The sequence below is a fragment of the Synchiropus splendidus genome, chromosome 1 (assembly GCF_027744825.2).
Source record: "Synchiropus splendidus isolate RoL2022-P1 chromosome 1, RoL_Sspl_1.0, whole genome shotgun sequence".
NCBI lineage: Eukaryota > Metazoa > Chordata > Actinopteri > Syngnathiformes > Callionymidae > Synchiropus > Synchiropus splendidus.
This window is the reverse complement of record NC_071334.1, coordinates 51,057,484-51,083,172: the sequence shown is the minus strand read 5'-3', so window position 1 is coordinate 51,083,172 and position 25,689 is coordinate 51,057,484. Positions and strand designations below refer to the sequence as shown.

The window sequence follows — 25,689 nt, the reverse complement described above, 5'->3', positions numbered from 1 at the left end:
AGACAGGATCGGGTGTCTCTTATAGCTTTTTCTTTTGATTCCCTGACAGTATGTCTGTAGGAGCGTAGATTGATGGATACAGTAGTAGCTCAGATGTTGTGACCCTGTTGTTACACTTCCTTGACCATACTCCAGCAGGTTTCTCAACGTCTGTCAGTCATACTCCTCATTGCATGGCTCCTTTGGTGATGCAGCAGTGGGCATAGACTGCCCCTTCTCCTCAGGGGGCAGTAGATTACCACATGTCCCTCTTTGAACTTCACCCACAGCGTCGCAGGGAAGAGGACGGCTGCCTCAGCTTCAACTCCAGGAACCTCTCTCTCATTGCTACTTCCTGTTGTGATGAACCATCTGCGGTTCATTGTGGTCGAATGTTATCCTGGTCTGATCGTATATGATGACGTCTCTGGCCAGCCATGCTGCCTCGAGAACCTTGGATTTCATCACTTCCTGTTGGAAGAATGGGGCGTGGTCTAGCCCCCTCCATGGGCAAACGGCTGATCTTCAGAGCAGAGTCGATCATAGAATAAGGTGAGCAGAGATGTAAGGTATCCTTTAAGATTTCCTATTATAGACAAATTTAAGATTTTAGTGAAAAGTCGAACACCAGAAATAAGAAATTCATATTATTGAACAATTCTAAATCAAAGTTTTTCCTCCTTGTTACGAAGTGTAAGAGTGGTTATGATCTCCACTGCAAATATTTCTTTTATTTTGATTTTCAAGAACATTCAGATTGTCAGCTGGTCTGTGAATGCACCACTGAACGCGCAGACCTGACGTTTTTTCCTCGGCGAATGTTGAGCCAGAGGCGGCGTGGTGTTCGTGAGCTCTGGAGACAACTGTTCTTTTTCTGCATTTTCCCTGGCAGGTATCAAACATCGAGCAATGACCAGGCGTGGATTAATTTCAGAGTCCTATCGCTGCAGAGGCACATACTTTGCCATGCCAGTGTGACTGCTGCATTCTTCTTAATGAACTACTGCAGTTCTGCTTACCAACATCATCGATTTGTTGGTTTGCTTCCTACACATGTGGGATGTTATTTGCATGGCTAATTCTTGCAGAGCGACGCTCGCTGAGTTGCGATGAAACCGCCTGGTAGATTCAATGACCAAGTGTCATTGAGTCACAAGGAAACGCGTGTAGAGATGGGGCAGCTTCAGTCAAGTGGCAGAGGACCTCAGTGGCCACTGCAGGCTCTGACTCCATCTTTATTGCTGCCATCACCTGGAGGAGTAATGGTTTCCTCCGGGCCGTCCGGTGCAAACAAAGTCGCGCCGCTGCTTCTTACCCAGAGGAGTATTTTGAGAGGAACATGATTGTCTTCATTTGGAAGCCAACTCATTACACACGCCTGCTGAACTCACTTGCAGAACTGCTCCTTCGTATGCACTGGCTTCACACCACACACACACACACACTGCCGCCTTATGGGTGTAATAAAACAGCAGATCAGAGTCATCGTCTGCTGACAGGGACTGACACCGGATCCTGCTGTTGTTGGAAGGCTGCCTGGGAGATGTTCATTACTCACAAAGCTTGTCGGTTTGGACAGGAGAGGAACAACGGTCTTATTAAGTAGAGACCTGGAGCAACCGTGGGGGAAATACACACACACACACACACACACACACCCCCACATGGGCTCGTAGGAAAGTTGAAAGCTGTGGTTTCAACGGAGAGCGAGACAAGTTTAAGAGAATTTGAAACTTTCCGGTCGAGCTGAAAATATGCTGAGTGTGGCGATTGAAGGCGCTGCCGGACAAGTGAGTTGTGACACGACAACAGCAGCGACGTCAGCGCCAGAACGTGACGGACTTGCAGGACGTTGCTGATATTGATTCAGATTTGGATGCCTGTCTGGCTCATTGTGCAACAGCGGAGTCGATTCAATATCCCTGACGCTGCTGAACCTGGAGCCTTGTTTCCATAGTAACTCATCTCTCAGTCTCGCTAAACATAGCCCTCTTAACTGACTTTAGTTCGGTTCAGATCATCAAGCACAGCTGAAGAGGAGGGAGATATGGACGAGGACAATCATGCTCCGGGCTGCAGGCCACGAAACCATTGGCTTGTTAGAGCAGCCATGATCTGCGTGTAGCCGTAAGACACAAACTCAGGCGACGACGAAGCACGAAGGAAACAGGCTTTTATTTTACCGCACACTCCAACCTGTTGCAGGCGACAAGAACAAGATCCGCATGAATCTTCTGCCGCAGTTGTAATCACCGAGGCCCCAGTTCATCCCTCACCTGCTGCTTATTTTATGCAGTTTGCACATTCTTAAAATAGCAGCACGTCTCTAAACAAGCTGCTCCATTTCAGCCACGGATGGAAGAAAGAGGCCGACATAAATCATACGAGCGGCACCGGTGACGGTTCGGGGACGAGAGCAGAGCCCGCTGAATCTGCATTCATTGTTTTTAAATCTATGATTCTGTGGCGACCCAGCGGCAGAGCCCGGCGTGATTGGGAAAGGGGTTTTTACTCTAATCAGATGTTCAGAGAATGGAGAGTCATTGCTCATCACACGGATTAACAAGGATCCCAGAGCCAATGGTGCAGATCCTTCACTTCCTGATGAAGAATTTGGTGATATCTGATGCAACCTTGGCGGCTGCTGCACTCTTCCTCCTCTGGCTCCGGTCTTTGGCTTGCTGTGCTGTCCTCTGTGTGGGGGGGGGAAAAAAAGAGAGCATGATGTAAGAGGTTAAATCTGCAGAAGAGTGCGATCAATATATTGAGCATCTCTAGATTAAATTGTCTGAGCGGCGGCAAAAACAGCTGCAAGAGCCCCTTATCTGAGCGCGCAGCAGCCTACATCGCTTCACACGCGTCAACATGGCGGAACATTTGCCGACCCAAAACAGAAATCTAACAGTTGCTGCAACACAAATGCCTGTTGCTACCGTGAAGGTAAAGCACAACACTGAAATAAAACCTTGTTCTCAGTCAAACTATATCAACATTAAAAAGAGGAATCATCTCTGCTGTTGCAGCGGTTTCTTTGAATCAAATAGTGTCTCATATCCTTGGAAAAAGGAGTCAACATTGAGTAGACAGAAGTATTGGGGGCTCATTTCTTTCTACATTTGGCATTAGTGAGGGGCACAGCTCGTCCTGGAGGGTTCTGAAAAAGCAGCATTTAGTCCAAGCCTACAGATACAGTAAACCCACAGTGAGAAGCTGAGACTATTCACTGTCTTCTCAAGGCTGCTAAAGCTTCTTTCTTCGTGGCTGTGGCACAGTTGTAGCTGTCCTACTCTAAGTGCCTTCATGACCACAGAGACATTAAGTACGGCTAAGCTGCAGAGTCCTATTGTTCTCCCGGTTTACATGTCGTGGAGAGAAAGCTTGATAACTGAAAAATACACCTCTGTGACAAGGGGTGCCGCTTCGAGCTCTTCAGTCTTTCTGGTTCTGCTCTTCGTAGGAGAAGACCAGGCAAATTTGACAGGCAGCGAGGAGCCTTTTCAGACAGTTATATTGTTCTCAGTACACAGCGATCGTGCACAACTAGTTTAACTTCAGAGGTCAAGAATCAGCGCTTTGGAGCAACAGTTGACCACCGTCATGGAGCTGTCCTCATGGTCAACACGCTTCCTTCACCAGATCTCAGGATTAACCTTGCAAGTTTCTGAATAACACAAAATATTTAAGAGACTCTCTTGTCTTTGTGTCACAAGAATGTTAGATGTGGAGTAATAAAGCACAGAGTTGCTCTTTTGATGACATGCGTGAGCTTAGCAATTGGCGATTGTCGCCTCTGCAAACCAACATTTCACGTCCTCAAATCTTCTTGTGAGAACGAACGGTCAAAATGCCCAGTGTGAATGTGGTGAAGACAATTGTACACATCTTCAGATCATTGTTGTCTTGAGTTATGCGAAAGATCATAGTCAAGCTACTGGGCTACATTCTAGCCTCGTTGGGCTATTAAACGCATTATCAAGGTGCCGTTGTCCGACTCAGAGAAACTCCAATTTCTATACTGTTAACATGCATTTTAAGTTCGAACTTAGCCAGACTAACACGATAATTTAGTTTCTGTCATGGAAATCTACTGAAGTTAATATGTTCAGAGACTACAGAACTTCACTTCACTCAACTGCTAATATTTTCAGAGGTGATGTCAAGCTCAATAAATTACTGCTAAAATGGCCACACGACTTATTAAATCAGAAGCAAATAGCTAGTGAAGGAGAGCTTCTTCCTAAAAAGGATTTTTGGCCGAGATTTGATGAGTAGGATGGAAGCATGTCAGTCAAACAACAGCAGATCTAGCTGAAGGATGTGACAATACAAAGACATTAACCACATTTTGCACTTGAATAATTATACTTATGAATCAACTATATTACCATATACAATTATATGTTAACATGGTGGATGACATAAGAACGAAGGCTCGTGCAAGCTTCTTCTCGACACCTCCATTTCAGTTGGATGTAATTATTTAACTTCTCATGACCAGTGTAATACAATGATCAACAATCCTAGATTGATCTTGAAAAAAAAAAAACAGCCTTCACTTCCCTTATATAGAATGAAGAAATCGTCACCTTCTAAAGCAAAACGCTGCAAGACAGATATAAAGTCTTCTGCAACACACGTTATACATCAACATGACATACAGTCACATCATGTGATGTTATTACTGGCAATAGAAAGCTCTATGAAGGATGGTGTGACTTTTGATCAATGCATTTGACACATTGCCGCCACCTTGTATGATCCGCCGCATGACTCACCGAGCTTCCTTGATATATAAGGATAAAAGAGAGGACCAGCCGGAGCAAACCCCGAACGTCAGATAAATTGCTTTTTGCCCCTGTAAGCCCTTATAGCTGTTCAAGCTGACCGTGTGCACTCGTACGTTTTTGTGGCACACAGTGCAGAGCGTCTGCAGGTTGTCCAGCGAGCACTGTCCTCCTCCACTGAAGACCGGTCGGATGTGGTCCACTTGCCAAAAATCGCCTTCAACTGGGGCGCGGATCATCTCGTTCAGCTGCAAGCACAAAGAACAGGAACAGTAAGTGTCTGTGTACCACCACGAGAACCTCAGATGTTTTCTCTAAATTGCCCAAAACAAGCAGTGATTGCACCGGCCTCCCAAACCATCCATCTATGCTAAAGTTAATTCTCACAGCTGATGTGATGTCTTAAGCACAGCCCAGGCTCAAGCTCAGTGTGAAGAAACAGCACGAACGCACGCCAGATCGTTCATATTACACTGATCTGTGCACCGCAGGGCCATTTCTGCAATCAGATTTACAAGGAAAGAAAAAAGAAAAAGGATAAAAACAAATAAGTCTCAAGGAGAATTCATGACAGTGATGCACAAGGGTGACAGGATCTCACAACAGGAAATAATGAAAGTGCAGAAAAAAGGCATCTGATAAAGGTCTCTGCGCTCGCGCCGAGTGACTACACGGCGGTCGCTGTAATTGTGAGGATCAGTGCAGCTGCAGCGGCGGCGAATCGATGACAGTGAACTTTAACTTTCTATTATCCATCAGATGCCTCAGGTGGACATAAATCACCAAAATGTTGTTGACCTACATATCGGGCAGCTGTTGTAAATCTCCCTGACACAGAGGAGGATGAGGACCACAGGAGATACCAGGATCGTACACTCATTAGCTATGTTCATTACTTTGAACTGGCCAGCTAACTGCTCTCTTATCTACTGTAGATGATGAGCGTTCTGAAACCATTTCTTAACATCCCTCTCATTTTTATACAACATACTTATATAACTCACTCTTTTATGACTCTCCATATATATATATATATCCATATACAGTATACAGGCAGGTGGCGGTGGAGTTCAGGAGCTCACGGTGGGAGACAAAAGAATCTTTCTCTCCCTCTCCCTCTAACCACTAAGAGTGAAAGATTTGTGGATCCAAATGGTAACAACACCAGCAATAGTATAGCACTAGGTGTGAAACATCACCTGATACTTGCCACAACTATGGAGCTTTGCTATACGGTGGATTGGGGCTGTCCTCATGGGGTCTACTCTGGTGGTGATCTGGCTCTGCTGTGACATGTCATCAACAGTGTGTTGTGGTGGGTGGCTCACAAGAATCGATCCAACTGATTCAAAAGATAAGACGAGAGAGTGTGACCTCTAGTCTGCACGGCCCACTCCTACACATCCATGGTACTCTACTTAGGCTGCCTTTTCCTTTCAAACACTTTCCAAGTGACTGCCACAACCAGAACTGATCTGCAGGATTTGGACCACATTTTTGTTTAGTGGGGTTGAGTATGAAGGAACTCATTTGAAGGAACTCATTTGGTCATCTTCTTCTCACCCTCCTGGATGAAGGCTGTTGTTTGACAACCATCAGTATTGGTTTCTTACGGCACATGGTAGGTGGTTTGTTTCTTATCCTCAAGTGCCACGCCCAGATACCATCGAACATGATTTCGTCGCCAGGTATATCTGCCTTGGGATTGGTCTTGTAACCCAGCAGGATGTGTTTGAGGGCTGCCGGGGCGACACACTGTGTAAGTTAACTGAGATGGCAAGATGTTGTATGAGGCTCACAATTTAAAACTCATCATATCGGACTCCATGCTCCACGACTCACTTCAAGGGACACAGCCCTCGCACACCTGTTCGCTTCCCACTGGTGGTCCATAATAGTGTGTTAGGAAGGCCTTTGCCACAGTAGGATCCGGTCATCTTCTCATTCTTGTGGTTTACGGTAGGAGCATTCCTATCCAAGGGATCTGAGATTCTGCGAGTGAGGGCTCCGATACCATAAAGTTCTACTCTACTGAGGCATCTGGGAAGCTGAACCACTTCCTCACGGATCACTCAAGCCTATTGGCTGACCTGGGAGAGCAGTATTACTGACTAGTTTGGGGCGACTGATCTGAAATAAGGCCAGTAGGACGTACAGCCTGTCATGCTCACAGTGTTGCGGCTGTACTTGCAGGTCTTGGAAACAGGCTTTGACAAAGCCCCATATTTCTGCCTTCTGCACTTGGGTGTCAAGTTTTTCCTATCTAGGAAGGCAGGGAGTTTTGGTAAAATGATAAAATGACCTGCTGGGATCGGTGGCTAGTTGAGTTTTTCTCCTTTGCAATATACCCCATCTGCTCTTCGCCGTGCCTGAGCCATGACACCTTTCCCCCAGCCACTTTCAGCAGGTTGCAGAGATGAAAGACAAGCATACCGAGCCTGTACAGAACACCGTTGGAGTTGAACCTTAATCTTGATCTAGTCTGCATCTCCAAGAGTGGAAAAGACAATGATTCAGGCACAATCTAAAAATATGCCTGACGGCTGACTCTACAGGCTGTGTTCAATGAAATGATGTTGTTATTTAGCTGTTTTTTTTAAAAACTCAACAATTACTTCACTATCAATCACAAAATGAAAGAGCGATCAGAAAAGCTTGAACCACTTGTTTCATTTCCCAAGCATTCACAGTGATGATGGGTGCCCAGGATTCTGCTGATGACAAGCTTGTTAGCTTATAGAAACAGATATTTGAAGCTTCAGTGGAGCTGAGCAGAAACGCCAGGAATAAAACAAAGTGGAAACAACGCCACGCTCCTGCGCAGGTGCTGTTGTGCATGCCATTGCAGCGCTTCACTTGTGGAGATAATAGGAGAGAAAGTGCAGAATAAACAGAGGAAAATAGACTGGGACTATGTGGGAGAACACAAAATGATTGAAGGAATTAGAAACAGAGAAAGGGAAGCCTGGCGGGAAGAGTTCGGGCCAAAAATCTATTTTCCAGCTTTGAGTGCTGCTGTGCTGACATTAAGGCAGTGAGCTGGAATTGATCCCAACAGATTTCAAGAACAAGTTGTTCATGGGAGCAGAGTTCACACACATCAACACGCACAAACACACACACACACACGTATTCCTAAAGGCCATTGCTCCAAACAAAATGCTAAGCCTTCCTTCGTATAAACGGAACAAGACAGACCCTCAGGTTCTCAGGAGCTGTACACAAACGCACAGGCACCTAGAGACCCACACATATACCAGGAACCCCCAGAATCATCCAAAGAATGAGCCTATAAATGAAAAAATTCTCCTCTGCTGTGCCGTCTTATCATGTGGCTGAGTTTGTTTCCTCTAAAGCTCCGTGCATCGATCGCAACTGATGCTGCTAGCGGCAGAACTGGGGGGTAAGGATGTCGAGAAAGAGGGGGTGAGAGCGTGTGTGTAAGGATTTGGGGGGGAAGGTTTGCAGAATAACAGGCAACCAAATCAAACAGGCTTACTGGTCGAGGCCTGGCACTGGGAAAAAAAATCAATGGGCCCAACAATCCATTTACTTGGAGTTGGCTCCATGGAGAGAAGATCAGCCTGAGTGTGTGTCTTTCTCTGTGTGTGTCTGTCTGTAGGCTGTAAAATACTGCCCGTTCTTACCTTCACTCAGAGCCACAACGAAAGAGTTAACAATGAAATTCATTTTGCTTACCAGCAGGATCAGCTTCAGGAGGAGACCGAATTTACAGCAGGGTGTAATTCTGACATGTTACATAGTGGATGTTATGAAAATGAAAGAAAAAATGATTCTGTTTTTCACGTGATCAAAGATGAGCCAACAGGAGTTTCTTTCTTTGAAAAAGGTGGCACCTGCTCTCCCAGAAGGCAAATTCTAAATATAAGAAGAGTAGTATAGAGGAATGACATTTTGCTCGAAACGAGGGACAGTCCTGACCTGCTTGAGGGACAGCTGAGCCAGCCAGGTATTCTCCAGCATCTCCTTCCGCTGGGATGGTGGAGCGTTCCGGACCTTCTGGAAGAGGTCGTGGGCATGGACGCCACAGTGCTGACATATGCCCTGTTCTACTTCCAGCACACGTGAGCGCATGTATGTCTGGTTGGAGCGCAGCTGAAACTCCTCTTGACACCTATGGGAAAGAAAACATGTAGCAAAGCTCCCCTCTTAAAACCTTTACACTGAGCACTATATAGGACACATGCTGAGCAATTATGTTGACATTACAGGGTTGTTCTGGTCTAGCTTGAAAGCGTTTGACACAGATGACAGGAGACAGAAGACAATGAGACAGGATTGGTGTTGAGGTCACTATTGAAGGACAAATGTAAACTGATGATAGAAGCCCGGTCAACACTGACAGGCAGATCACAATCTACCTTGCTATCGTCCACTTGGGGTGGTGCACAGTGACATAAATCAATCTCAGGTTTATATCAACCAAAGAATGAGTGTTGACTAAATGGGCATTTTTAAAAACCGTTCACAAATGCCTCATTATTGGCTGATATTGCAGCTACTTCAACTTCCACCTCACTTCACTAACAAGATGGCCCCACTTATGAGAGCCTTGTCAGAATCACAATGTATTATATGGGATGATATAGACTCAAAATTCTATAGAGTTTTTCTATACACGGAATGAAAACCCAATGCTTCTTCTTTCTAATTATATATTGGCTGACGTTGGTGTCGATGACACTGTTTAATAGAAGAACACAAAAGGACTTATGCAGGATTATGCAGGTATTCAGTGGATTTTAAACTGTGCTTCTTTTTGCTGAAGTTATTCAACCTGAAGCTGCAGAATCTTGTGTCCCACGCCCCGCCGGTGCTGGAGCAGGGCTGCTGGCAGGTCAAGCACAGAGGGACGCCATTACTGTCCACCGCCTGCAGGTAACCGGAGTCAGGTGACTGCTGCTCCGCCTCCACGGACTCACGAGTGTTGTCGTCCTGCCTGCACATAAAAAGATACGAGTGTCAGGAGGGAACATTCACAATAGGACAGTGTTTTTGAAATGATTCGTAAAAAGTGTGGATACATTTTTATAATACAAAGAAAACAGATGGGCTGCATTTTGAAGATAAGAGGAGGAGGAGGATTTATTGAAAACAATGGACACCCAAACCAGTCATTTCTGCTTGAATTTGACCTGATACCAACCCAGAAAGATATCCCTAAAATTGACACCACACCAACTGGTTGGTGGGGTTCAATATAGACCAAAACCGCAGCGAGTAGTAGAATGGAGGAAAACGGAGGAGAGTAAGGACAAGGAGAAAATGTGTCAGGACAGAATCGACAAGTCGGGATAAGAGTTGTATATGTAAATAACGTTGGACATGCGTATTTCCTTATTTCTGTGTGTATTTATTTCCTCATAACCATAAAAAATGAGCGTATTTAAGTCCATGTAAACATATTTTTCAAAATTTGCGATTTTGCAAGCCTTCGTGCAGCTTTGCCACCATGGGTGTCGTATCTATCTTCTGGCAAAATCTCTCTCTCTCTCTCTAATCTCACAAGTCGCAACACCCACATTTGATTGTTCGACACGGTAGAACGCTGTTAGTGGTGGGCAGTCTGATGCTGTTGACGGGAAGTTACGCTCCCTTCTTTATTACCTTATTACGGCACTTCTGGCATTCCACCTGCCACCACTGTCCAAAAAAACATTTCAACGTTTTGAAAAAATCCTGTCGGTCAAATAAAAATGCCCTCTCTGTCCATGATAAGCCAACACCTTCCAAATTTGTCAACACTTATTAAGAAATCTGCCCATGACATAATCATATAACCATCAGTATTGTACCCGCTGGACTCACTTAGGCCTTTTTGACTGAAATGGGTTTGTGCACTGCTGGGTTAGAAGATACACAACTTAAGTTTGGCTGTACTGAACTGTACTGAGGGGAATTAGGGAGGCAGATGGATAGAACACATATAGAAAGGAAAAATCCAAATTTGCCATTTCCTTAGAAGCAGAATATGAAGCATTAGATACTTCAGAGGTTGCAAATTCAGATCTCACAGGCATTTACATATAAGAGAGTAGAGGTGTGTGTTTGGCTGTCCTTCTGGCAGACGACAGAGAATTTGGGTGTATGCCATGTTTTCCTAGTAGGGGGCTGGAGCCACATTGGAGAGGACAGATGGACTCAATTCTCTTTCCTCATGGTTTACAATTCAGAGTGACAGAGAAGAGGAACAAAGAGCCAAAGAGACATTGCACTACAGAGAAAGATTTAATCATTGAAATGGAGAAAAAAAAGTTAAAAAAAAGGAACCTTGCCGCTTCAAAGTTGAGAAGACACCAAATAGTGGAAGCACCAAGAGACTCAAGCTGTGCCAGGTTGTTCAGCGGATGAAGAGTAGAAACAGAAATAGCCCGTTTAATGCCTTGCCCAGACTGCTAATGGTGAAATTCCAGAGGAAATGCTTTACAGAGGAAAGCATGAAAAACAATAGATGAGAGACCAAATAAATATGATGAAGCAATATACTTCAATTTCATTGGAATTGGATGGGAAATTCGTATACACAGTGAGCTGGTGAGCATGTTGGCAGCTTTCCTTCGCAGCATGAGGCTACTCTGAGAGCTGGTTCTTCAAACCCCAGAAATCACGCAACATGCGCTCAGCAAACAGCACACAGCCTGCGAATGTTTGCCTCCCTGGTTCATCTCTGATGCTTTCTGCCTGGAAAATCAGTGACATGGGAGAGAATGAAGTGTCTTTGAATTTTTGTAAATATATATCAATTTCAAATCTAGCGTATATGAGCACTAATTTAAAAGTTTAAAATTTGCTGCAGCATTACCTTTTGGCAACATCAACTTGACCATATTGTTTCTGTTAAGGGATACAATTAAGATGCTAAGTCAAAGTCAGTCAGTTATGAGTGGAAACAACTGGCTTTTGAAGTTGAGCCTTTGAAAAACCTCCAGTCTTCATCACCTCATCAACCACAAACTTGTTCCATTTGGTACATTTGCTAAGGTGAACGGGTGCGGAGATGGTGGAAGTGGAAGTTTCCACGGCAACTACCTCCAGCCATGATGGGGCCATTGCATTTATTATATTGTGCTCTGCATTTACCAACCCAACATGGAGCATGTTTACATACGCTCAGAATGACTTAAATGATTAAATTAATGTGTTAGTCCGGCCAAGTTTGCATGTAAATGCATGTAAACGTCTTAGTCCGGCTGCAGAAGAGAAATAGGAATTTTCTCGGACTTAACTGCCTGGATAATAGCTGGACTAAGCTAGCATGCAGCCAGGAGCTGGACTATGGTGGGACTGGGTGATGTGCGGCCGTGTGAGCTTCAGCTACGCAGCATAAGTAAACAATCTTCTGGAGTAATCACGCTCTAGTGATGTTTAAAAACCTTGTTTATAATTGAGAAGTTGTGCGCATAACCTGATGCAGTATGTCATCGACAGCATGCAGGACATCAACTAATCATTCCAGCCCTAAATATATCAGTCTGGAACGACTCCTTGCTACCTGTCAGCTTCCATCGCTCTTCCTCAATGGTCAGAGGAACCTGAAGCACTGAAGAGCTCCTGGCGCCACCCCTTGTCACGGAGGTGAACAACTCATAATTCAATTTTCACTGCGCTGCATGTAAACCGGGAGAACATGATGCAATCATACTCGGTGGCTTAATCCGGCTATTGCCTTAGTCGGGCTACGCTCTGCGTGGAACCACAGTCACGGTCAGTGAGGTGCTGTGGCGCTACTGTGTCCCGCATCCTGGTCTCAGAGGAGACAGGTGAAGGGATGACAATGTGACGAAACGAATCAGGTGACTACTGGCTCGATTTCTGAGTTCAAGGTTACTGTGATACAAGGCAGCTAAACACTAAAGCATTGCAAAGATGTTCAGTGTGTCTTGCAAGATAAGATTGAAGAAGTTAAAAAATGTCTGGTTAAAATAGATGGTTGCACTTAAGACTGGGGGACACATATTAACATTCAGAAAGTTGTTACTCTACTGTCATGAGTCAGCAAGTACGGTGTTGTCTAGAGTGAATTTTTGGTGACCATTCCTGGGTAAAAATAGAGTCAGGCTTAACAAGATGTTAACCAGTACTTGATAATGATTAATACCTGGCATATATGAATTTGAAGTATTTTGTTTCTGGCAGCGTATGTTCCTGTTCCCTAATCTAGTCAAAACCAAATACATTATTCATGTTTATTTTTTACAGGTAGCCAGGCATGGGGCATAGTCGGTTTCTAAGATTATCTAAAAATATAAAAATCCATTTAGTGCACATCCAAGTAACGCTTTCTGATCGTGGGAGAAAATAGTGAATTGACTGACAAATGTGTTTTCACGATAAGATGTGGCACAGATTTGAGGAATGTGCTGTTCTTGAACATTCTTTGAGTGGTTGACAAGCATTGAATAAATGTCTCATTTGGAATCGGATCCTTAGGCCTTTGTTTCCTCAAGGATTCAGCATGTCAATAATGAAACTTCGAGAGTGACGCGCCTACCTTTCAGCCGCAGGAGATTTAAGTAATGAGGATGACTTTCTCTTCGAGAAGAAGTTTTCTTTGGTGACCAGCCGGACGCTGCCTCCATCCTGCTGGACTTTGTTCAGGGACTCTTGAGCAACCTCGTCTCGACTGAGATACCTGTGAAAATAAAGGGTCGAAATGAGGATTTGTTGATGTTACATAACAGGGGGTTGATGAAGAGGGCTGTGTCAGAGTGGCGGCGCTACATTCAACACTCTGAGGACCGCTGAAGCACCAGGTGAAACAGGAAATCTAATGCTGCTCAAGCTGGTCGATATATTCGTCAGAACTGCTGTAAATCCTGGAACTCTCCCACACGAATGAAACACGCAGCATCGCCCACACAAGCCCAGTAGTGTCTGCATATTCTAAAATTTCTTTCTTTCATATCGAGCCTCCATTTCTGCGCACGAACACACACACACACACACACATTTTCTCATCACTGCAACAGCAATCTAATATCTCCACTGGGATATCAACCTTCTAAAATAATCCATCTACCCTGACAAAAGTGTTTATGGCTCTTGTAATACAGGTGCTTGGGTTTGCAAGTTGAAATATTGCACAAAACACTACCTGTCAATGTTGGACAGATCAAATTGACCCCAGAATGTCAGAGTCAACAGGAATTGCAGAGAAATACCTGATATGTTTGTTTTGGGCAAAAACAATGTGCACGGTAACACAGTTTTCAATCCGGTATGAGCCAAGGCTGCACAATGAAATGTGATTTTATTATTAGTGCGTGCCACTCATGAAGTTTATCCGCTGTTAGTCTGGATTTTTATGTCCAGCTCAGCTCACGTCACCCATTTGTCAGATGATATTAGAGCTGCAGTCAGCTATTCAGTAAGCCAGTTCACAGCTTGAATAACCATGCAGCGAGCTCACCCTTGTCAACAGGCAACTCACATTTGTTCGTCTCTGCCTCATAAATATGCATACAGTTGTTTGAAATGTGATGTCATGAACGAAACATCCATGGCGAAGGGGTGTAAATGAGATGGACGGAAAGTTTAACAATATAAAACTTCAGAATAGAAGCACAAAAAATGTTGGAAGGTTCAACCGTGGCTGAAACTCATGGCCGTTTGAGGGGCATTAAATAGTGACACATTTGTCATATTACCTAACTCCAACCTCAGTCTTTATTTCCTTCTGCCCATGGTGCCATGCTTCAATTGAAAACAGAATGCTATTAAGATGAAACACAAAAGGCTTTGGCATCAGAGTAGGACGCAAGTTTCCAGTCAATTTAAAGGCCATTCTTCGACTTTATGCTCAATGTTTTGTACGGATCTGGATACGGACAGAACCTTCTGTCCATACTATGCGTTGACTTCATGCATATTTCTGCATGTTTCCGATATCCATTACAAAGCCCTAATGAGACACGAAGAAGACATAACAATGGCGGTAATTCTCCGTCCTCCAGTCGCGATAACTGCCTCATCAAGCACCGCCTCCTCCAACACTTTTCAGCCTGATCAGCTCAAGCAGGTAGCGCAAGTAGCTTGACCTATGGTGGCCTAAAGTGGACACAAAGTAAGTCTCACTGAAGGGGAATTCATGAGAAAGAATACATTTTTACAGACATAAAAGGAGTTATATTTCACTTAAAACATGTAGCGAGTATGTCACAGATGCTGTTGTAGCAGCCTAATCCAAAGTAAAACCCATTATAATCATCGCCCCCGACTTCTCAAAACAAACTGACGCCTTTGGCAACGTCAATATATAGCACCATGAGAGTGAAGATGTGTTGACTTCCAACAAGATGTTAAAGCTCAGCAAATTCAACTTAGGTTTGATCATTCTGGAGTCAAATATTAAAATGCTACGATTTATTCTATAAAACTACTTAACTTACTTAGTTATACTTTTAATTGAGTCTCACCTCTACTCTATTTACATTAGAAAGGCACAGAAGCAGCAGAAACAACAACTGTTACACTTGAATGAATAAAACAACTTCCATGACTTAAGAATTATATTGGCTGACATCAAAATAAATAATACTCTCCAGCCACTTGATCTCAGATCAGACCTCCGTTGAAGGGTCGAGGACAAAACACATTGTTCACAGCCTCATCCAAATCTTGATAACTCTGAAAGCTATTTTTAAATCTTGTGAGGAGAGCGTCGATCGTTGCCAAATTTGAAATATCTGCTTGAAAATACACACAAGCAGCACTCACTTGTCAGTGAGTGTATTGGGCCCCTGCGGGTGTGCACTTACATCTCTATACATTCCCACCACCTCCATCTGGCCAAAGAACATTCTTTGGAGAGAGTAGGGAAGGAGGTAAAAGGAAAGGCAGAAAACAGAAGGCAGAACGCGTGGGCAACAGATGAAAGAGAAGAGGTTTGTGTGGAAGCAGAGAGCAGATGAGGAAGAAGGTAAGTCTCCATCAAACACAAAAGCTTTCTTCGCTTCAAACACTCTCAGCACTGAGGCTGGATGAAGAGAGAAACTAAACTGGAGTCCAACTGAGCTCCTGGGAGCGGAGGAGTGTGTTTGCATGTTGCTGTGTGGCTTCAGCATATGATTGGAAACTTTAGTTACAAATCACATTGTTCAGAGAGTGTCTCGCCGCTTTGTGTTGTCTATACTTTTAGGATTTGTGTTGGTCTTAGCAATATTGCACTGTCTATCTAAAAAGACTTTTAAAGTGAAATGGCCTTTTAACAGTGCCTTCAAGATACAGGTGAACATGTTTATTTTGTTGAAATGCATGTATATAATAGGATCTGTGTACAGCATCCGCTAATGTCCAATATATGGCTGCAGATTCTATTCATGAAGCGACTCTGATTTATATGTTTTATAGTGATCCTCCCATTGATAGTAGAAATCTTCATTTCCTAATCTAAAAACAAAAGTTGAATCATATGGGGCTACACAGCTCAGATGGTAGAGCGGTCAGCTTGTGACTGAGTGGTGGCTGGTTCGAACCCGGTTCCTGACGTGTTTATGTGTGGGAATGGGTGACTTAGTGTAAAGCCCTTGCAGGATAAGCATGAAAAATGTGATATAAGTAAGTGCATTTATATGCTACTCATTTGAAATAATAATATGAGTGATGGTTACAAAAAAACGATGTGGGTGTCCGGAGAAATTTGGTGGTTACTGTGGTGTATTCATATTTACTCTTTATGTATACACATAGCAGTGTGTAATAAGTAACAAGAACACCTGATGTCAGTACATTTTTGGAGCTTCATTGTTTGTGTGACAGAGTCTGTGCCATCACAAACCTACGCTCAGGAAAACAAAGCTGAATCTGGATGAAATAACTACAACTTTCATCACAGCTGTACAACCTAGTACAACTATTTACCACATTGATGGTTTTAATCCAGCATTTACAACTGGGCTCAGGAACCTATTAGACTGAGAGAGCCAAACATCCTGCACATTTAAAAATGTAATTCCATGAGAGCCATAAAATGTTCTCATGCTGAATACTACAAAACAGGAAAATAAGGACCAACAATTTTGTCATTTTTTTTAGAAGTTACAACAACATTAGAGGAACAGTGTTATACTCAAGCAGACATCTTGGCAGTCGCCAGTGTCTATTGAGATCTACCGAGTACTGACAACTTTACAAGTAACACGAAGCATGCTACATGTATTGAGTGCACTTTCATTACTTGAGATCCACCTATGTGGAACAAGATGCTTGCAGCAGTTCAGCTAAACAACCTTGGTCAAACATCAACAGTGGAGTAGCATGGTCCCATCGCTCCCAACAATACTCGGAGAGTGATCCTGATAACAATACGGTGACCTGAACATAATAAAATGATGATTTGCAGTCAACCACAGTGGTTGTAACTACAACATGGCTCCGTCACCACAGCAGGACAGCTGAGCAGTTCAGCACTCGTGGGGAAAAATGAGAATACATGGACGAAAACAATAGTTTTTGCAGTTTAAAGTTCATAAAACGCTGTGAATTTCATTGGTCTGATGTGATGAAGCTCAATCTTAGCAGCATGAAGCTTGTTCACCGGTAGACGTTCATGTTCAGCGCACAACGACTGTGAAGCGTTGACTGGGCTGCAGAGCATCATGGGAAGTCACAGCAACTGAGCTTGTTGTTGAGAGTGGTGGCACCTTACATGCCAGAGCTATTCACGTTATATTAATAACAGCTGAACATCATGGACAAACTGGTCTGAGGTTAGGGAAACTGCATTCTCTCATATCAATGAGTCTGCGCTAGCCAACTGATGTCATCAGCCATAGGTTCTAGACCCCTGATCTACAACCTCAGAAAAGCCATTAGCTGTAGTTAGCAGAAGTGGATCCTACATGGATCCTTGGTATAATTTGACTTCAGTCCAGATTCTGGTCTGAAGAATAAAGTCTGCCTCAAATGTTTAACTTAAGAACATGTTTCTGACCTTGACCGTTCCCCAGAGAGGGACATAATGTCCAAATGCTGCCCGTAAAAACAACAAAAATCTCTGGAGTGTGTGCTTTGATGTGTTTTCTTTAAATTGAAATGGTCCAGTATTTGGGGTATTTGGGTCCCAGTGGTCCTGAAGTTTCAGCCTTTTGTGGCGAGAGGGATGACATCATGACAAGTTGACCCACGAACCCGTCGGCGACTAATTTAATAGTCGATGATAGTGGCCATTGTCGACTTGTCTTTGCAGCATAAGTGAACTCTGGGTCTAACACATTCACATTGATGACACATCAGCGAAAGCAAGGGGAACTCAACTAAGTGAGGTCAAACCATTGACAAGGCAAGCAAAAATAGCATATTTGTCAAGCACCCTTACCGCATGTTGACAAAAATCACGTGGATGGCTCATATGATATTGCATCATTTTCAGGATGAACATAAAGCGCTTTGACTTAGATGCTGCTGCCAGCACACGTGTGAAGAGGAGGCCGCAGCACTGACTGACAACAGCAGTTGCAGTGATTTAAGTAGACCAGTTGGGCCAGTTGATGCGCAGCTGCAGGAGAGTGATTGCAGCCCTGCTGACAGGGAACCTGCAGACCTGCCACACAACGACGCCTGTCTCCACTTGTGCGACAGTGTCGGGGTCGCACCTTGCTCAGGTGTGCGCAATCAAACTAACAAGCTGCCTCGCTGGTCTGGTCAGGACGGCGGCTCTGATTGATCGAGCTTCCCAGCAGAGGCTTTTGTGAGGCACAGGCGCTACTGTCACATTCACTGTCAGATGCCGGTGAAGGACTGGAAAGACGGATGTTATTATTCCTTTCTTTTTTTGAGTGAAACACGCACACGCCTCTTGCTTTGTCTTCCACCGTATGTACAGCACACATTGTTCCTCAGAAACCTCAAGTGTATGCTTTTGCGATTTGAATCTCGCAAGAATAAAAGTCTACTGCCATAAAAATTTTATCTGTCTAAAAAGAGAGGCAATTGGAGAATGTAAATAGCGCCAATTGTCACGATTGTTTCTTTCACACCTTCACCGGCATCTGCTTGCGTAATAAAACGAGGGTTGGGATGAAGATCGATCCGTAAACAGAGAGCTTTGCCGTTTGGCTCAGCTCTCTCTTACACGCAACAGTGCGGTAGTGCGACTGCAAAACCGCTAGCTTCTCACTACATTAGCATGTCAGCTATACTAGCCGTTCACATAAACACGGTGAAGTGGTCTGCCTGCCTGATGTAACCGAAAGTTAGTAACGTGCATAGGCAAGTTCTACTGACGTTAACTGCTGAGCTTATGCGCTGCGTTTTATTGTGCAACTTTGTGAAGTTATTTTTTTAAATAAATCATTAAAATAGTCTACATTTAACATTGTAATCTGGAAATTGTACATGTTTATTTGATATTCTATTTTTTTAATCCAGCATTTTTGAATCAATAGTCATTTCAAGCTCCTCAGATACATTTGACCTGCGCAATGCTTTGCGTCCGATACATTTGTGTTTGGGAAGCATTTCTCTTTATATTTGTTTCACATAGACTTGGAGGAGCAGGAGTGAGCTCTTGTGGCCCTTTTTTACACTTTTGCTGAACAAGGTTTATGAAGCGACGGACCAGATCAGGCAGCGACAGATTATCATTATGCAACAAACACGACAAGACAACGTCACAGTGAACACTCGCGCATGCATGTAGTTATCTTCAGGTCCACATCAGGTTTGGTCAAAGTTGCGCAGCACATGCGCTCAACAGTAAACATCAGTTGATACCAGATTTTAAGGAGCACATCCGGCAGGTGGACCAGATCAAGCGGTGACAAGCACTTCAGCTTTTTAAGCTCTTCAGCCATGTTTGCAGCCCAGCTGCTTTAACTCTTTATCTACATAAGCACCTCACCTACAGTAAGTGCCTCTTGGTCGTCCTTAGCACGTCCTTAAGAAGTAGACTGACTGAAGTGAGAGACTCAGTGCGTGTCAGTCATGGTGACTGAAATGCACAGCTGTCAGAGGGGCTTCAAATAGCAATTGACACATTGTTGCATGCAGAACGAGAGCAGCGCCATCCCATGGCTTACTTAACCCCAACTTCTGTCTTTCTTTTACGAGTCGTGCGGCCCACGGAGTCTAGATTCGTGTGTGCTTCTATTGAAGATAAATGCGTCAAAAGGCTTCCTTCGTTTCCCAACGTCAACATCTTTCACCATGTGAGAGAAGATGTGTTGCGCATAAAGAAGCATGCCGCCATGGAGAACTTTTCAAGTTCAAGTCAATTAGTTTTGTGTATGGCTTGTAGAAACTAGGACGCTGGGTGGTTAAGGTCCCAGAAGCAGGTTCCACAAATGCATTTGCTAAGACGACATGGAGAGGCAACCCAATACAAAACGTATACAAACTGCGTACATAAAACAAAGGCAATGAGGATTCAAGTTCGAGATAATTCGACTAGAAAACGTTTCTGCAGCACTTTTAAAAAATGAGCACAACTTAAAAGAAATCACTTGGATTAAAGATCACATTCGACTTCTACAATGACGTCTGTGTGAGCTGGGATCAGGAGGAACACAAACCAGATGAAAATCTTCTCAACACTTCTAGAATCACGGCTAATCGCCCTCACAGCATTATGATGGTACATTATATTTGCAGCTGGTGAAAAGTGAGCGCCTCAGGGCGAGGAAGGTGAGCCGCGATCGCTCCTCCGAGCCCAGGCTGGCGCTTGATTGGTTCTGATGAGTGAATATATCAAACAGGTATCAAATCAGACTGGGCCAATTGCCTCCTACTCTCACCTTGATTAGGTTCATGCACAGAAATGTGTTCCCTGGTTGCGCCTCTCTAACACACACAGGCAGGCACACACCCTGTAATTGGCAAAACTCTCCCTGCTTTTATCCACTGCAGCTGTAATTAGTGTGTCAGCAACAACGCTTGTTTGTCAGAAATAACACACACACACACACACACACACACACACACACACACACACACACACACACACACACACACACACACACACACACACACACACACACACACACACACACACACACACACACACACACACACACACACACACACACACACACTCAGAGTACTCATCCCATCCACCCTCACACTTCAGCTGACATCTTTCCATACACCCACTCACACACGCAACTACTTCTTCCTTCCCAGACGCCTGTGGCAGTTAATATTAACAAATCTGCTTGCGTTTCCTGTGAAATCTCACACTTGCTCTATTGCTTTCTCACATAATGCTGGAAACTAATTTATTCCGCCATTTGCAGTGACTGTATATACATTGTTGTGTTGCACTTATTTATTACTGGCTCCCTCATGGAGGAGTATTCTCTACTCTCCCTCAGAATTTAGGAGCAGTGGACGTCAAAGAAGCAGTGTGTAGCTTCTTATTAGTGGGTCATTCAACTGTTTCAGTGGCGACTCTTAGACAAGGCCAACGTTTTATCATCAAATTTAAATATACATCTATCTCCTTATTTCCTCTGAAATTCAGATGGATATTTATTGTATATACAGAGGGCTGTCAGTAGATATCAATTTTTAGGGCCTGTCCCAACTCTCACTCTAACCAGGATTTAAATGTGGTTTTAGAGCCACGCTGCACAGCTATGAAATAGATTTAATACAGAATGCACAAATGACTCACACCATATGAGCCGCAGAACTGGAAATAGGATTGAGTTTTGTTTTTTGCTGTGTGGCAAGCAGCCGTGGTTTTGGTCAAGTTGCAGTTGAGATGATCGTTCATACAGGAAAATAGTTGAGAAAGTAAACATAAACATAAACAAAACGCACAGGCGTCGAGCCTCCCCGACCCCACGCTCAATGCTGATGACAGTCATGGTCCTCAAACGTGGATCCTCATCAGATTCATTATCACCACGATTTAAAATGAGTTAGCTCTGTGGTTCATGTTATCATGACCTCCACTCCAACATGTGTCATATATATGTAGTTGATCAGGTTACGTTAACTTCCACATACCCCTAACAGATGTATCACCACAAAAAGGGGCAAAGCCAGCTTCAGCTCCACCCATTTCTTCTCTGTTGGTTTCCCAAACAAAGTAAGATTATCAGCGTTGATGCAAGAGGTTACAAAAACGCTGTAGCTGCTGTTCCAAAACGTCTCCAACACTCGAGATACAGTAAACAAAACGCACCACAGGAGCCAATGACGCTTACGTAACCAAATTGTCAGGGATGTCAATCGCTTCTCACTTTGTCGTAGGTGGGCACTTCATAGTGGAGGGCACTCAGAAACAAGTGCTAGTGTTAAGGGTGAGAAATGGGATTGGGCCTGAATCTTAATTCTTGGCACCAAAGTTGAGTTAACTCGTGATTCAATGGCAACAGAATCCCACATTTTGTAAAGATGTTATCAACGGCAGAGTGGCCAATATTGTTTACAATGTTGTGGTGTTAGCTGGTGTTGAAAACACCTTCCTTTCAGCTACGTTTCAAACAGATACACAATGTTTGAGTAATTTGCATTAATCACAAGTTAATAAACTTTAGTGTGATTTATCAAGATTATAATTTATTTATATATATAACATATATATTTATATAATTTAATCTATCGACAGCCCTATTTATTCAGGTCCTGGCTACACAGTTATGAATGTAAATGCATGTCAATACTGCTCATGCTAGTAAAGAACAGTTCAAAGTTTTTTAAAAGTCAAAAGTTGCATCATTTCTTCAAGAACATATTTCCTGCTAGAGATCTGACCTCTTGGTGCTGGTGTGAGGGCGTTGGGTAGAGGCCAGCTGCTGCAAGCCAAGAGTCGGGCTGTGGAAAAGGAGTCCGCTGCGACGGAGCAGCTTCTGCTTCATGGCTGCCAGGCTGCTCCACTCCTGAACCAAGCGCAGAACCTGCAGGGAGATGACATATCACTTCATATTCAATTTCAAGTTTAACCTAAACCTAACCGCTAAACTCCATCTTCAAAAGAATTGATATTTCGGGCTTTGAGATAAGAAAAAAAATATAATTTGTCTGCAAATCGCTGAAAATGATAACCTTGAGAGAGAAGGTAATATACGTTTTCAAGGAAACCAAATACCTGGCTCTAATAGGTAATTCATCTATATAAAGAAGTGCTTTTTGTTTTATGAAAAGATGGTCCCTTCTTCCTTTAAAAAAAAATCTAAAATATTTGTGTGCAGATCAATTTGTTACAGAAATCATTTCAAAGCAATCACGGCAGCCTCCATTGCGTTGCTGAAAGTTCAGCTTTAGATCACAATTATTATGAAAGAAAGGGCAGGTGTCATCAGAGCAGACCAAATATGTATTAAGATAGAAAAGACTATGAATGAATGAATGAATGAAAAAAAAGCAAAAAAAAAAAACAGAAACGTGATTTTAAAGAACTGTGTGAATCAAAATGTGCCGTGGATGAAAATCAGCACCGCTGCTTCATATGGTTAATGATAATGAATAAGCCACAGTCAACAATAAACAGTTGTGAAGTAAAATAGGTATTTTGCTTACAAAGACAATAAAACAAGCAACTGGTGACTGTCACAATAACAATAAGATCCGAGTAAAAGGAATTAGTGGGTGTTTTCCAGGGAAACAAAAATTCCACCGAAGACGCCATGTTGCTTGATAACTATATATTACATTATTATTATTATTATTATTATTATTATTACTATTATGGCTGTTAACTGATTTTTTTTTTTATTCTCAATCACTCTGAAGTCGCATTAACTCGCGATTCATGGCAAATGATACGCACATTTCACATCTGTTCTAGACGCAACTTAAAGGAAGATGAACACCAAACACAGATCAACACCAGAGTGGCCAGTATTGTTCACTGTGTGACACTGTCAGTATGTTGTTGAGCCTCTTCAGAGCCACTGAGGTTCTTCTAAAGAATGTTATGTTGGGTTGTAGGAGCTAACTCAACTTTAGTTGGATTAATTGAGATTGCAAATGTAATCTACTGACCTTCCAAATTATTTATTTCCCCACATTTCCACACAAGTCAATGTAACCAAGTAAACCAATGTTTCCACCACACCATTCCTAATGTAGTTAATATAAACTATATTGGGCTCCAAATGGTCAGAATATGTTCCACTTGAGTCTAAAAAGTAACTAAAACAGCACTGTAGTTTTTGTGACATCAACACTGTCAAATCATTAGTTTGAAGTGTGGGTTTTCATGCTCAGCCTCTCTCCACTGCAGATGATCTGGGCAGAATTACTCTGCCAACACAGCAACCTGATATTGGTTTGTACAGTTTTACAGCAGAGGTGTAAGACTTGAAAATAAATTATTTTAAATGAATCAGGAGGGTAGTTCTGAAGCCTCTCAGTGAGGTTTGCAGTTTAAATACTGAGAACTGGGTAAGTCACACTGATAAACCCCTCACTCTGTGCTCGGGTCAAACCTGACCTATTTACAACTTTATCAGATTTCCACAAGGCTCGGTGATCATCATCCACACAGTGGATTTGAACAAGTGACAATCACTGCTTTCATTGAACCAGTGGTTTGTGTGTTGTTCCTGGTCAAAGGTCACCACAAAAGGAAAAATCAAAAGGATTGGATTTTCTCTGGATGCACTGAATATTCAGTGGCTGAGTAGTGCAACAAAAAAACAACATTGTGTTTCTGTGGTGAAAAGTCACCAAAAATAAAATGAAATCAACCATGCTGTGTGCTAGAATGTGCTTTACTTCATACACAGCTGTGCTGCAGAGGGGAAAGGAGCTCTGCTAGACCAGTGGCAAAATTCTGGCAACCCACTACTCCACTGTCAGAGGTGCTGTAGTAGAAACCAGGTAACACAATCCAGAACTTCATCAGTGACAGCACCGATAGGTGGCCGGTGACGGAACAGGTGCAGTCCAATTGACTTTCCGACCCTTGGATCACATGACTGCTCTTTGCCGTCCATGACGTCAAGTATCAAGTACGCCCTGTTACCACCATCGTCATGGCGACGCCTCATTGTGATCCAAAGCCTGCATACACTGTTGAAATTCTTGGATATTTTAAAGAGTTGGAGAGCGAGATTAGGACTGCAGTTTGCAATGGGTGTTCTACCAAGGTATCTCGGGCCTTCTCTTTGCATTAGCAGCCTATTATATAAGGAAAAAAATGTTTTTGTTTATTTTTTTAACTAAAATAATAAAAAAAAAATCCAACACATTCCAATGTCTAAATATTTAGGTTCTTTGAAAACCGTATAAAAATACATACATACATACATTAAAAAAAAAAAAAAATCTGTGTTTGGCGAAGCATTTTAAATATTAATCAGCTTTGGCCACAAATTTTCATTTCAGTGGAACAGTATTTTTTACATTGCAAGTACAATCTGGATTATATTTTCAGGTCTTATTTGTATTTTCATCCCAGCAACTGATGTTAGCCACTACATGAGGCATTATATAGGCTAAAATGAGGGTGAAATTAAGTATGGTAGGGATTAATGGTCAATTAATGGCGCAAGATTAGTTAAAACTCACTGGTCAAGTTTGACAGGGATCAGAAAAGGTTTCTGAATTTGAATTTGATATGAACATTTTTCCAAAAGGCTAAATTGTCCTTAAGTCAATTGCATGAACATGAACACTGACATTGTAATTAAGAAACAAAAAAATCAGCAAGTTGAAACATTGAAAACATCAGTTCCTATTATAGGACTCCACCGCAGGCTCAACATCGAGCGAAATGGACGCAACAGTATCATATGACAACCAAAGAGGTACCACACTAACTTTAGGAAAGATGGGGAGACACTGCGAGCAAAGAAAAGACCAGCTCATGGATTGGAGAACTATGACTGCAACTTGTCCTGCATGAAATATACAGTACAAAGGTGAGGAAACACTGAGCGTTAAACTTATTTTGTTGAAAGGAAGATATTTCCAAACATGATTAGGTCGAGAACATGAGGTACACCGTCCCAAAAGA

The 25,689-nt window shown here is 43.0% G+C and overlaps 1 protein-coding gene across 3 annotated transcripts in view; it reads right to left on the bottom strand.

Annotated features, from left to right (window-relative positions):
• Nucleotides 1-2,157: 2,157 nt before the first annotated feature.
• Nucleotides 2,158-25,689, bottom strand: part of zranb3 (zinc finger, RAN-binding domain containing 3) — an 82,129-nt gene continuing 58,597 nt past the window's right edge. For 2 of the 3 annotated variants that reach the window (XM_053853936.1, XM_053853937.1), the window contains exons 17-22: nucleotides 22,482-22,624; nucleotides 13,276-13,416; nucleotides 9,562-9,723; nucleotides 8,706-8,898; nucleotides 4,880-5,011; nucleotides 2,158-2,672 (exon numbers count right to left, since the gene is read on the bottom strand). In XM_053853936.1, coding sequence (XP_053709911.1) covers nucleotides 2,574-2,672; nucleotides 4,880-5,011; nucleotides 8,706-8,898; nucleotides 9,562-9,723; nucleotides 13,276-13,416; nucleotides 22,482-22,624 — 870 coding nt within the window. In that variant the 3' untranslated portion in view covers nucleotides 2,158-2,573. Of the gene's footprint in view, nucleotides 2,673-4,879; nucleotides 5,012-8,705; nucleotides 8,899-9,561; nucleotides 9,724-13,275; nucleotides 13,417-22,481; nucleotides 22,625-25,689 lie in introns of those variants that run through there. The other variant, XR_008413680.1, reaches the window with a different exon arrangement.